The sequence below is a fragment of the Lonchura striata genome, chromosome 4, assembly GCF_050655825.1.
Source record: "Lonchura striata isolate lonStrDom1 chromosome 4, ASM5065582v1, whole genome shotgun sequence".
Lineage (NCBI taxonomy): Eukaryota > Metazoa > Chordata > Aves > Passeriformes > Estrildidae > Lonchura > Lonchura striata.
The window spans coordinates 22,480,289-22,493,794 of record NC_140706.1 but is presented as its reverse complement, the minus strand read 5'-3'; the positions used below and the strand labels follow the sequence as shown (position 1 = coordinate 22,493,794).

Genomic DNA, 13,506 nt, shown 5'->3' with positions numbered 1-13,506 from the left:
TTGTAAAAATAGAAGTTTTATATAACAGCCCTTCATATAACATGCCTTTAAGTACAACAAAGCATTTCACATTGTATGTTCACACAACATGCTCCTGAGATCACTTCATGTTGAAGTACACTAAATTTGAGAGGCATCTGTGCCCATATATGCAGCTTACCTCACTGTCAGTCAAATTACATTGCAAGCAGTGCATTAATGATAGAAACACTTTGGTTATGTGCCTGCTCCAGTTAATTGAGATCTCACTTTAAGATGCAAGAAAAACACCTCAGTGACATTAAAATGGTTACTTTTTACTACATTTACTATAAGATACTGTTACTTTCTGTTTCCTTATGTATTTTCTTATTTTTCATACAACGGCCTTAGAGGTAACTCAGAAGTTAAAATTTACAAAGCTCACGCTGTGAAATTCAAACTTTAGTGAGCCAGAGTATTTTCTCAGGAATTCTTGGCCCCAGCATGTCCTGTGCTATCTTGTACTATTGGCTTACATAAAGTGAATGCACAAAATTATGCACATGCACGTTTATGTGCAGTGCTTTTCTTTTGGTCTGTGGTTCTTCAGCTCTACAAATTTCACAAAATAATTATGGGAACACTGGATAATTATGGCTCAAGTGGCAAATGTCACAGACTAGAGCAGCATACATGAAAACAAAGCATGCACTATAGAACTTAAATGAGATCATAAAATAAATGTAATTCCAGTTGGTATACATGGATTTTTCTATTCTGTAGTTCTATATTTCAACACAAAGATGAAATAGAAGCATTCTCTTTTCTTCAGCACAATACTTGGTGATGCGTTTTTTCCCCAGAACTCATTAAACTAGTACTCATGGCTAGTTAGCATGAGGCAATAGAAACAATTTATATGTGAAGCTGAAATGTAAAACCTCAACAACTAATGAGCTGAGTATTACCAAAAAATAGGTGGCAAATTGCAATGACAGTACAAACAGAACACTAGGCAAACAGATCCCCTTGGTGGACACAATTCACGCTTCACACACTACATACACAATAAGCTGACAGAAGCAAACAAGCCCAGGCTTTACCATCGTATCTGCTGGGAGAATCACAGGCTTTCTGAGGGGTGGCCACTCGCAGGAATATCTGCTGCCTCCATGAGTGCCTCCGAGTCCTCACGGGGCTGTCCGTGTCCAGGGCCTGCTGGCCGTGCTGGGACTCGTAGTCGCTGGAAGGGCAAACACAGAACAGCTTGTGAGGTACCTGGGTGTGCCAGGAGCAGCCACACAGCCTTGGGGAGCCCAGGGGCCACTGCCCTGGGAGTGCAGCGTGCTGTGCACATGCTGGACCAAGCTCGCCGTGGTAGGAAGGTGGAACTTGCTTTGTGGCAGAGGCTTACACGTGGCTGCAAACAGCACTGAGGTTCACAAACAGGGATTGGCAGCTCTGTGCAGTCTACTCTTTCCAGTTTTAATTAATTTTCAGTTTTCTTGCAGCAGGACATTAATCAGAACATATTTAACATATATACACAATAATGTAGCTTTACCATTACACTATTTACATGCCATCCATAAAACTTAGCAATTATTCATAGGAGACACAAAGACTTGCTGATGCTTTTTATCAGAACTCATCAAGGAGCTTTATAAACACCAACTGAACTTCCAAGCTTCTGTGTACTGGGTATGCAATATACTTTCCCCAGACACAGACCGGGAGAAAAACTTTAAACCTTTCTGTTAGCAAGTCTACCTCTGAAATACACAAGAAACTTGGGAACAAAATCTAAGAACCTTGGATATTATTCCTTTGATGTCATCCACACATGCCATAAAGAGGTTTTTATTCAGAATACAAAATGAAATAGTGAGGAACAATGCTGTTTTTCTATTAAAAATCCCACTAATAACTTTCATCTGTTAGAACTCTGAACTATTCATTGCTTTATTCCAGCTATTAGCTAAATGGTTACATGAGTCTCTGTAGAAGCTGAAAGGGATAAATGAAATCCAGATAGCTCTGGCAGCAACAGGGAGGAGCATTTTACAGGTCATCCTCTCCTTCCAGTTTGAAGACACTGACATTGCTTAGGATGAATCATATATTCTCTTAAGTGAAAATTCTCCTGTGTCAGGAATAATCACAGAAATACACAGATAGAAGTTGCATGACCATTGCAACATAAAAAATGACTAAGATCTGCCATCCTAATGGGAGAGTAGTCTGGGATAGCTTAATTTTCTGAAGAGCAGTTACATGCAGAATACACGCAGGTGAACCTTTGCACAAATCAGGCTTTGCAAGTGCAAGAAGCATTTGAAATATTTCAGACAAAGAAATCTTTGAAAATACAGTTTTACCTCCAGGCTTTATAGAGAACCCTACCTTGTTGTGCTCCTAAAGTCAGAGGTGTAATTTTCATCTACAGGAGCCAGAAATTTTAAGAAATTTGGCACAGAAGAGGAAGAATGAAGCTTTTTCCTTAAGGCAGTACGGTAGGAGACGCTGAGAGTGCAGTTGGGAAAAGTACAGTTTAGAACAAAGAAGTATATATCCACAGAATAAAAACAATACACATTCCTAAGTTTCAAACAAAAGGCGGTAGGAGACGCTGAGAGTGCAGTTGGGAAAAGTACAGTTTAGAACAAAGAAGTATATATCCACAGAATAAAAACAATACACATTCCTAAGTTTCAAACAAAAGGCAGCTAAATCCTGAAGGTCTGAATATCAAGGAAACCACAGTCAAAACTAAAACTGCTAACAAAGTCCTACTTTGAGAGAGATATTTGTTTGGGCAAACCAGAATGTTCCAATGTATATAAATGTACTTCCAGAAGAGTTATTATTTTTTGCTATATTGCAAGATTCTTAGTGCATGTTTCAAATAAATTCCTTTAATCTAATAAAAACCATTGCCAACTTTATCACATTTTCTTAAATATGAGTTTCAATGACCAATTAAGTTCAGGGAAAAAGGTTAGGAAAAGTTGACACTGATAATCAGTGTGGTGGCAAATGAAAAATAAGACTTTGGCAAAAACTATTTTGTAAAGCATTAACAGGGTTTTATTCAGACAAACTTGGAACTTTAAAGTTAAAAGCTAGGCCTTCTGACTGATCATTCAAGACTGTGGCTCTGTTTATGCAACAGACAGAAGCGCTAATCAAATTTCACAGTCTTCTGGCCCATAATTCTTTTAATTGAAATTCTTTTCATTTAAAAGAATTATTTAAGTGTCTTTAAAATAAGAAGTCTGAAACATACTCAGAAGAAGGTTAATAGAATACAGTAAGAATAATTCAGATAATGAAAAGTTTTTGCATGGAGTGAAAATATGGAAAATTACTCGGCTGACGATAATAGAAGACCTTTTTTGAGACACTACACAAAGCCACATGAGTAGGAGAATTTACTCCTGAAAAAGTAAGCTTAAGAAAGAATTGTTTCTGATAAACTGTAATGTTCTATTTGGATGGCATTTAGCACTGTTTCCTGAAGATGTGAATAAAAGGGGAGGGGGAGGGTAGAATACTCTGGGATGATCACTGGCATGAAGTGTAACAGGTTCTTTAGTAGCTGGTTTTGAAATAAAGAAGATAAGGCTGTACCATGGTGTGCCCTGCAAATAGGGCTCACTTACAATTACATTGTAAATCCATTACAATTACATGGTAATTTCACTTACAGAATTGGGAAGCTTGACTGTATTAATTTAAACTCATTAACCCAATTGACATGCCTATCAATTTCCATTTTCAGTTTTGCTGCTTAGATGTTCAATATGGCATACCCTTAAGAGATGGGGAAAGGAAAGTAGAAGTTGTAACTGTGCATACAGAATCACAGTCTTATTAAATTGAGAGTGAACAGGATTCTGCAGACTCTCATTTCCTGCCTGAGCTATGTCATACTTCTGAGGTAAAGCTGAATTAAGAGATTCTAGTTAGTACTCAGCAACTGAAGAAACTGGTGAAGCAGCATCCTCAGCTGTGTATTTTCTTAGGTTTAGAAAAATCAGCACCTTGGGGAAACAGGAAACTTTCACACAAGAGAACAAAACCAAAAAATAAACAGCAATAGCAATAAAAATTGCTTGCCAATGACAGTGACTGTTGACAGTGCTTCTGAGGACATTCGGCCTCATTAGCCTTTTGAGCTGAAATAAACAGTTTTGGCTCAAGGGGTTAAGAAATTATGATTTTTAGGGAGCCACTCAGTTTCAGGTTCTCACGGAAACAAGTGTTAATATCCTTTTATTCCATGCTCTCTGTCTATATTTTAAGAAAGAAGGCATGGAGAAGCATAATTTGATATTGCTGCAAGTAATCAAGACAAATAATGGGTTGATGGGTTGGGGTTTTTGTTTATTCTTGGGGTTTTGTTTTGTGAGGAGTGGGGATGGTGGTGGGGTTGTATGTGGTGGGTGTTTTTCCTCTCAGCTCTCCATATTCCTGCTGCTTCTTGCCTCATGTAACTACTTGGTCAACTTGCCTTTAATGTCAGGCACAAACAAACAGTGTTTTTGTGTTACCATGAACAAAGGACAGAATCAAATGCTTCAGGAAGGACAGACAGAGTGAGCTCTCAGGTTCTTGGCAACTTACCCCTCAAACAATTTAAGGAGTGCTGCTGTCTGCTGCATAACAACAAATTGCTTTGGAACAACTAGCTCTAAAGAAGGAGCCAGTGTCTGAAAGAATTTGATTGATTAAAACAACTAATTATTTAAGTACTAGCTCTGCATTCAGTGGAGGATAAAGAGCTCTCTCCCCCATAAAAATCTATCATCTTTGGTCTATACTAAATTGTTTAAATTATTTGTGCTATAGAGTTTCATAGCTATGACATAGAAAAACAAACCCTACCCCAAACTATTTGCAGGTACTAGCTCACCTTTTTTGTGCAAAATGCCCACTTGGTTCTCCACTTGAATTATGCCTTAGATATTTTAAAAAGTTGGGTGAAGAGGCCGAGGGATTAAGACGAGCTAGAGTAGGAGAACGTGCAAGTTGACCAGAAGAACTTTTAGATTTGCCGTCAGATTCATTCACACCATATAGTGCGGATTCCAACCAGAGTGATGGAGTTGAGGTAGCACAGAGAACAACACAGAAAAAAAGGAAAGGAGGGAAAAAAAAATGAAACCCTTTCTCTAATCTTCGAAATGGAGCTGGCATATGTAAATGAGACATTTCCTATGTTTTTCACAGTTAATGCAGTAACTGTAAGAACATGAACTTTTTTTTAACCCAATCAGCAAAGTCTCAAATTCACATTTACAGGCAAGGCATTTCAGAATATGACCAATTATAACTCACCAAAAATGGCACTAACACCCCCTTTTCTTTTTCTTTATATGTGCTTCCCCTTGATTTCGATGAGAAAGTCAGGCATATGATCAAGAGTTTCAATGAATGAGAAGTGAAATACAGAAGTACTTTAACAGTAATTGGAAAAAGCCAGATAGAAGGAAGGGACAAAACTGCCATAAAGTTAAGAGGGAACTAGAGATGCAGAGGCAGGCCTTTGAAGTAGGACAACTTGAAGAATATTCATATTAAAGCAAATAGTAGTTTGTTTTTGTGAGTAAAATCTACATAAGCTCAATGAAAAGGTAGACAAAAGCCCCAGCTCTACCAGTAACTAGGCACTTTAAGTCACTTGTGTGTGCTATTTCAAAGCTACATATGAAATCACCAACTAGTAAGGTTTTCAGGATCACAGAGGATTTTTCTCTGTAAATAGAAAACAAGAAGTAGCATTTATTTATACTGCTCATAGATCAAAACAACAAAAATGATTGCTTGGACAAATGTAACTGAATCAAGCAGTTTGTGACATATACTGTGGAACTACACGTCTCATGTCTTTTTTCCCCTGTGAAGCACATAAGGCTAAAGGTGCTTTCAAAAAGAATACCTACAAACCTCCAAGGAGTGACACACTGCATCTCATCCATTAAGAGGACATACCTGGTAGGCAATTATCATCCCCAAATATGCCTTCAACAAACAAAATCATAGCCTGCTTTCAATAAGGCTTACTTTCGTTTGTGAGGAGTCTCTGTGCTCACTGAGTGATACCTCATAAGTTTCCTCTGAGGAACAGATGGTGATGTTTCAACAGGCCCCAGAGATTCCTGGTTCTCTGTTGGTAAATGGCTGAGCGTGTTTGCTCGCCTCCGAAAGCTCTGCTGGGGCAATGTAACAGACTGCTCCAGAGAGAAATCCTCTGTGTCGCTGCAGAGATCATCCAGTGATCCACTGGTCTTGACAGCATTTTCTGCAGGAAGTGTAGGAAGTCTGTCTTTCTCCTTTTCACACAATGGTGGCTCCTAGCAGTGTAAGAAATAAGGTTATCAATATGTGGGCTTAGAATCCATCTTTGAGATTGCAGTACCATGTCATTATTCATATCCCATAGACATCTTCTTCAAACACACGCATTTTTATCAAGCTAGGTCAAAAAAAGATGTTTGATATTTTATGTCCTTCTTAGGCCAACAAAACAGAGTCTTTACTTTTCAGTGAAAATTTTGAGTAATTTTGAGAGTAATTGTATTTTATAGTATGTTGAATACAAGTCAAAAGAAATAGTGTCAGAACAAAAGGGTGACGTTTGGCTAACAGTGAAAAGGGTGGCAGCATCGATACAGCATTGATACAGCATTGTAGAACGCTGTATCTTTAGTAACCCATCTAACCATGTAACATTCCCCTTGTCTACCTGCAGATTCACACGAAGAACTTAAGCCTATGATTAGATGCCTGTTTCAACCCCAAGTCATGCATTTTCTTTATTCCTCACCTTGTGTATTTCCTGCAGAATCAGCCATTCTTTCAAAAACATAAGCAGAAAGTGCAGACTCTTGTTTACATGGCGTCAGGAGTCTGCAGGTGAGCAGGCATTACAGCAGAATCAATAGCTGTATATCTAAGCCTGCAGAGTGCTAGGCTGCCTCCAGGGAAGAAGACTAGCTTCTTCCATGCTGTTTGTTTGTATTTTATACAGACTAAAAGTTTTCTAACCACACAAATAGGGAAATTACTTCCTGTTTTAGTTTTATGTTTCTTTTAATACAGTCCTGCATTCATGGTATAAACTTTCAGGGCTAAAACAAGTCAGATTAGGATTGGCAGCATGTTAATTATAGCCTTTGTTTTGCTGCACACTGTTGTAAAATTCAGATGATGTTATATCATATTTTATTTCACTTCACATATTCATACAAAATATGTGTTATATACAGTACAAGGCGCTTCTCTGTTTTATAACACAGGGATTAGAATGAAAAGCTTGAAAGCAACTGGAAACAATTCACATCTGACCATATTTCATACTTGCTTGGTTGTTTCAGGGGATATTTTTTGAAGTGTCTAAATATGTACAATTACCCCAGGCTTTACTTACTTTACTTGTGCTGCTTAAGGTACTGGACATAGAGCTGTCCAAATCCACAGAACCAGACCTGTCCAGTGGACCTCTGGCTTTACTGCCCTGTAGAAATAAAGCACATCAGCAGTTAAAGTTATATATACTGGGCACACCAAAGAGATTTAGGTAGCACAGTTGGAATCTGTAATTTTCACAGACAGTATCAAATTTAATTTCCTGAAATGCCTAAAAATACCTTTTTCCCCTATGGGAAACAGAAGCTTCATTCAGGATAGTCTCTTTCAACTTGAAGGATCCCGTAGAATTAAGGAATTCTCATGGGCAATGATATGCTTTGTACATAATCACATATTTCACATGTACTAGAACCTTCTAAGCACCTTCTGTATTAGGTACTTAAAAAGATACAGTGAAATAAAAAGGATGTGTTTTACAAAGGACTAAACCCATATAATTTTAATACATAGGAAAACAATTTCTGGTATTACCATTCAGTGCCTATAAATCAGAAAGCATAAATACTCCTGTAGAATTGGTGAACAATGTTTTTATATAATGTGTTTGATTGTTTTTGTGTAACCAAGAAAAAATATCTGATGAATTCTGATCTGCTAGCAGAATTATGGAACTTATATATTTCTAACCTTAAATTATATCATTTTTTAATGTTCTGCAGTTAAAGCTCATGTTCTCTTTGAAGTTTTATTCCAGGTAAAAATACAAAATGTTGTCAGTATTCACAACAGTGACTATCTCTCTAGTTCAGCCAAAACTTCTGACTCCAGATCTGATCAAAATCAAGAATTTCCATCAGAACAGCAATGCCAGTGGAAATGCAACCAGTAAGCTATGCTTACATGAAGGGCAGGTGCTTCCATCAGGACAAACTGAAAAAAATTAGAACAGTACTACAGCTAATACACCAACACTAACATTATATTTCATATCCTGAGCACAGCTGCAGTAGGATTTTATAGGGGTGAATTCTAGAAATGCTGTCTGGGAAGTAACAAGAGGAGATACAAAACTAAAAATCATCTCTACATGTACATTTGTAACAGGAAAACCTTGCTTTTGCCATCATTTGTCTTAAGAGAATGGGTTAGATATGATGTCTGAAACAAGCTTCGAAATTCTAGTCTTGTCACTACAAATTGACTGTCTGTGAACTAATAAATTCTACTAGATATTGCTTCAATGTAACTGTCCAATATCTGTTCCTGAATATTTGTTGTTTGGCATTCTGTCCCAACTCTTTTGTTTTAAGGGAGAAGGTCTGACTTTTTTAATCCCTTGTCAAGTAGAAGTCCTTCCAAGCCTCCTATTATTTTCCTCAGACTTTTCTCATGAGGTGCAAAATAATGTACATCCGAATGAGAAGACACTCCATAGATTTAAATTGTGATTAAAACTTGACATCTGATGTAATTTCAAACTGCTGCTATTCACTTTCAGTAGCTAATTTCAGCGATCTGTTCATGATAAACATTTCCACAGAATCACAGAATTAGCTAGGTTGGAAAGAAATCACTATTACATAGAATCTCAAGTTTTTTCTACTAATCAGTATTTCCAGACACTGTCTACAGAGGATTTTACCAGATGTAATATTGCATAGATGCCTTCATGTTCTTAGGGCCATTCTTTACATTCCTTACCTTCAAATAATCTACAGAATTTAAAAGTTCAGATTGCCACTAGTCATCAGTTCTGTGTCACTAATAAACACATCTCACTAGAAATGCTTAGTCAGGGAAGTGAACAATTATAATTACTGTTTTAATTTTCCAAATCCAAAAGAAAAATAAACCAATTGTTGCTTTTCATTAGTACTCATGTTAAACTTCATATTAATTTTTTAAAATGCCTATATACACACTTTCTGATCTTGGAGTTAGTTCGCTTCATCTAGCAAAGCCCTGCTTTTTTTGTCTTCTAGAATGTACACTCAAATATTTTTGTCACTGTGACTTTAATAACCTTTGAGCTAAGGCCTGGGATGCTAACAAATAAGACTTTTCTATCAAATAAAGCAATGACATTATGTTCAAAGACAATAAACATGAAGATACTTACACGTGATAAAATACTTTCAAAAGATTCTGTAAGAGACCTTTTTGCTTTGTTCTTTAACATGTCTAATCTGAATCTTGGAGCACTGCTGGACACTTCATTTACAGCATTCTCAGCAGAAGGTTGTGAAGCCTGAAAGTGTTTAAAAACAGAAATGCAAAATACTCAACAGCATGGAGAAAATCTCAGTGAGCCATTTGAAGACTTCTGTAACCTGTATCAATAGTTTTTCTTGGTATGCTCAGTTTGTCATGCCTTCTGCTCTAGTGATACTTGTACTGAAGTTTAACAAACTATCCAAAAATAAGGACAAGAAATCACTTACAGGAAACCTGCTGAGTGAACTAGCATGCTTCAGAAGAATTGCCATTTTAATATGGATTTACGGCTCTACTGACAAATTTTCGTTTATGCCAGTGTAGAATTGTACAATTTCTAAATATTTAAGTGTAACAGATTAGAGATTACTCATGGATTTCCTTTTCTTCAATGAAAAAAATGTATCAAAATCTCATCACTAACAGAAACTCTCAACTTTCTCCATTATAGTCAAATGGGTCTTTCTAATGGCCAGGAATATGTGTAACAATCTAACTCATCTATATATTTCACCAGCAGAAACATTTTCACCTTAAAGCTAACAGTCAGTTGAGAGTTTTGTTTCTTAAATAAATATTTCAGTCCATTTTTAGTGCTGGTGAATACTAATGTAGCAAACATAAAAATAATACTATGACACAAATATTACCATCCAAACCAAATATCTGCAGTAGAAACCAGAGCTCAGTTTTCAATGCTGTTTTGGGAGGTTCATCTTGAAGCTCACAGGCACCATAACCCTCTCTAATTGTCCCTAGATTAAGAGATCTGAATGCTTGATCTGTGCAATTACTAGTAGTGGGCAGCTGAATGACATATCATGACCATCACCAAATTGTCCTACCTAGATGTAATTTTAAAACATCCTATTTCCAGTATGACAACTTTACAGCCTCCTGTATTTTCTTTGTAACTCCTCTCCTCGTTATGCCAGCCCAAGGTTAATTTTTGTAGTAGCCAGGAGGGGGCATGGCCAGGATCTTAAGGATATTTTATACCATCTGTCATTGCTGGAGGTAGGGGGTCTCTCTTCAGAGAGAAGGGGCTCCTTCCAGTCAAAAAAATGTGTCAGAAGGGAGCCTTCCAGTACTGTCCATCATTGTGGGGTGGATTCTCTGTGAATAATTTCTTTTCTTATACCCTCTGTGACTAATATTATTGCTATTACTGGTCATTTTCTTACCTCGTTGCTGTTTCTAGTAAATTGTTCTTATCTCAGCCTGTGATCTTTGCCTTTTGTGCCTCATTTTATTCTCCAAAGGTAAATCAGATGCTGCTTGCTATTACATTCTTATAAAAACACACTTATTTTGAAGTGTTTTTGTTAAACAAGATCCATGTACTAATATCATATTTATCTTTTTCTCCTGATTTAAATGTATTTTTTTAAAAGGCAATGAGAAGCATGAAAGTGAATATGCAGAACAGAAGAGAACAGGGACATCAGGGTATCATGGGTTAATGATTGGTGAGACAAAGAAGAGTATGTGTTCAAAGGTATCTGCTATTACACAGGCCTGGAGATAAATTATCAGAGTAAATATAAAATGTTATACTGAGATAAATGATAGACTATGGGGAAGTCAGTTCTCTTCTTAGAACACTGGCATCTTTGGAAGTGTCATATTAACCAATTTGGTTTCAGGAACTGAGCAAACAGATCACAGCAAGCCTTATAAATTTTCAAATCATTGAAGACATACTAAGATCTTATCTCATTTTGTATATCCCTATTTCCAAGCTGTTTGTGACTGACCATCAGCTAGCATTACACCAAATAAAAATATTTCAAGTATGATGACAGAGGACTTCAGGCAATGTTTTCTTCCTCTTATCCCACAACTGAAATGCTTTTTTCTTAAAAGCATATTTCAGGTGAGATGCCCAAGACAATAAATCAGAGAGTGAAATATGCATGTTTCTTTCTGTTTACTCAGGGAAATCAATAATTAGTTAGTAAGCCATAAAAGGAGAAGAGATTAACAAAGTGAAAATACAGTAAAGGAAGATTTGCTGCTACTTTTCTAATTTCTTCACAGGTCTAATTATTCTCCATACATTAATTTGCTAGTTTATATCACAAATGACTGACAGCAATCATCACAGTGGAATTACCAACCAACAGTAGAGGGACAGTCATGACTTTTAAAAGGGTCTAAATATTTGTAACTGAAAGTTTCCTGAGAATGGATGGATGGAATCCTTTTTTAAATACTAACCTCCTTGGGTTGTCTCAAGGTAGCTACCCACAAACCAAGGCATCCAAAATCACTAACTCCTTTGGGAAAACGTTAACTGTGCTGTATAAATAGCCAGTTAAACAGCACTGATGGAACCTGATAGAGGATAAAAGATAGCTCATCTCTTTGGACATGGGAAAGAGTCTGCTGCTGTTTCTTCAGTAATCCTCCTCATCTTAAGGCCATTTCAAATGGTTGTTTGCACACAAGAAATAACTTCCAGTCCTGAGTAAATGTAATAGGCTTTATCAATGAACAAATCCAATGTGCTGTCATTACACTGACTCAATAGTAACAGTGATACGGCAAATGCCACAGATCAGTGGAGAGCAATCACAAATTCATTGTACATTCTCTCACATATACTCAATTTTCATTGAAGTGAGAACAAATAAATGATTTAGCAGTCTGCCTTGTTTGCACCTCTGTCTCCTAGGCCTGAAATCAGGCTGTACCAGGGACCTCAAAATTGGAGATACCTGTTTTGGCACATGGCAATAGTTTATGAACCATAAGCAAACCCAGTATTCACCACTGCTTACACATTGAAGTTTCAAATTGCAAGTGATGGAAATTTGCCTTTGGAAAGATTTGAAATTCAAATTGAAATTTTTTTCCTGGCTTCTCCTTATATGAACTAAAATTGAATGATTATTTACCTGTTTTGCTTCTCCAACATGAACATGGTCCTTCTGTTTTTCTTCATACATGTTTCTCAAAAGAGAGATAACCAGCTCATTCTCTTTCTGCTCATTTCGTGGTCTTAATTTCTGTAGTTGAAAACATAAGAAACACAGTAATTATACATTTGTGTAACAGTTTGCAAATCTTTGCACTTTTCATTTGTCACTGCAATAGATCGTCAATGTAGAACAAGTTTAATCTGTTAATGCTACTACTCCAGTCCACCAGAGGACACCAGTGTCCCAGGCAAAGCACCAATACAGCCACACAAACATTTGAACTCACTTCATGCATGACAGAATTTACACCTAAGACAGAGGACATCTGTACAGATATCAAACTGCCACAAGCAAATAAAGGCTTTAAAAATATTTTTGCCAATTTTCTTTCGATATAAAGAAAACTGAACTACTGTAGTTCTGAGTTTGTAGCACACATGGAGTACTATCCTAGAGATAGGATTCACAACACTGCTCCTAGAAATTTAGTTTCTGGGGAAATAGACATCTTGTTTTTTGGGAAATGACATAGGTTTTTTATAAAGTAGTGCACAAGATGAACCTATTTATCTGTGCTGCATTCTATTTTGACCTCAATGATTGTAAGAGAAGATTTTAAAACAATTTATTAAAGAATTTAATCCCAGAAACTTAACTTTTGAAAAACATATGCTGCCTTAAGCCTATTGATATAATGCAGAGGACACAGTATGAATTAATGCCAAGGTAGCACATTAGATTAATAGAAATACCACAGGAAGACAGTTACCTAAAAATGCAAATCGTGGTAACAACACATGGATCTGCAAGACTGTCACATTCCAACTGAAAAAGTTAGCTGAGAAAGATGGGCAGGAGATTTGTACTTTACCCTTAGTTTTACCAAGTTAATGGTTTGCAGACCCTCACCAGAACCAATTAACAGTTTCCTGTGACTACGGGAAGCTTTAGACTGTGTGCAGAACACTAAAAGGCAACAGTGCTGCTAGCTGCCCTACACTAAGAAATCACTCAGCTCATGGAATTGGTTCCA

At 36.8% G+C, this 13,506-nt stretch overlaps 1 protein-coding gene across 17 annotated transcripts in view; it reads right to left on the bottom strand.

Moving 5' to 3' along the window:
* The window catches only part of TBC1D1 (TBC1 domain family member 1), a 99,919-nt gene that overhangs the window by 30,074 nt on the left and 56,339 nt on the right, over positions 1–13,506 (bottom strand). For 8 of the 17 annotated variants that reach the window (XM_077782801.2, XM_077782799.2, XM_085577783.1 and 5 more), the window contains 7 exons: positions 12,450–12,560; positions 9,455–9,583; positions 7,394–7,480; positions 6,028–6,317; positions 4,877–5,005; positions 2,365–2,484; positions 1,065–1,204 (listed from right to left, as the gene is read on the bottom strand). In XM_077782801.2, coding sequence (XP_077638927.2) covers positions 1,065–1,204; positions 2,365–2,484; positions 4,877–5,005; positions 6,028–6,317; positions 7,394–7,480; positions 9,455–9,583; positions 12,450–12,560 — 1,006 coding nt within the window. The remainder of the gene's footprint in view (positions 1–1,064; positions 1,205–2,364; positions 2,485–4,876; positions 5,006–6,027; positions 6,318–7,393; positions 7,481–9,454; positions 9,584–12,449; positions 12,561–13,506) is intronic. The other 9 variants (XM_085577781.1, XM_085577779.1, XM_085577784.1 and 6 more) reach the window with 4 other exon arrangements.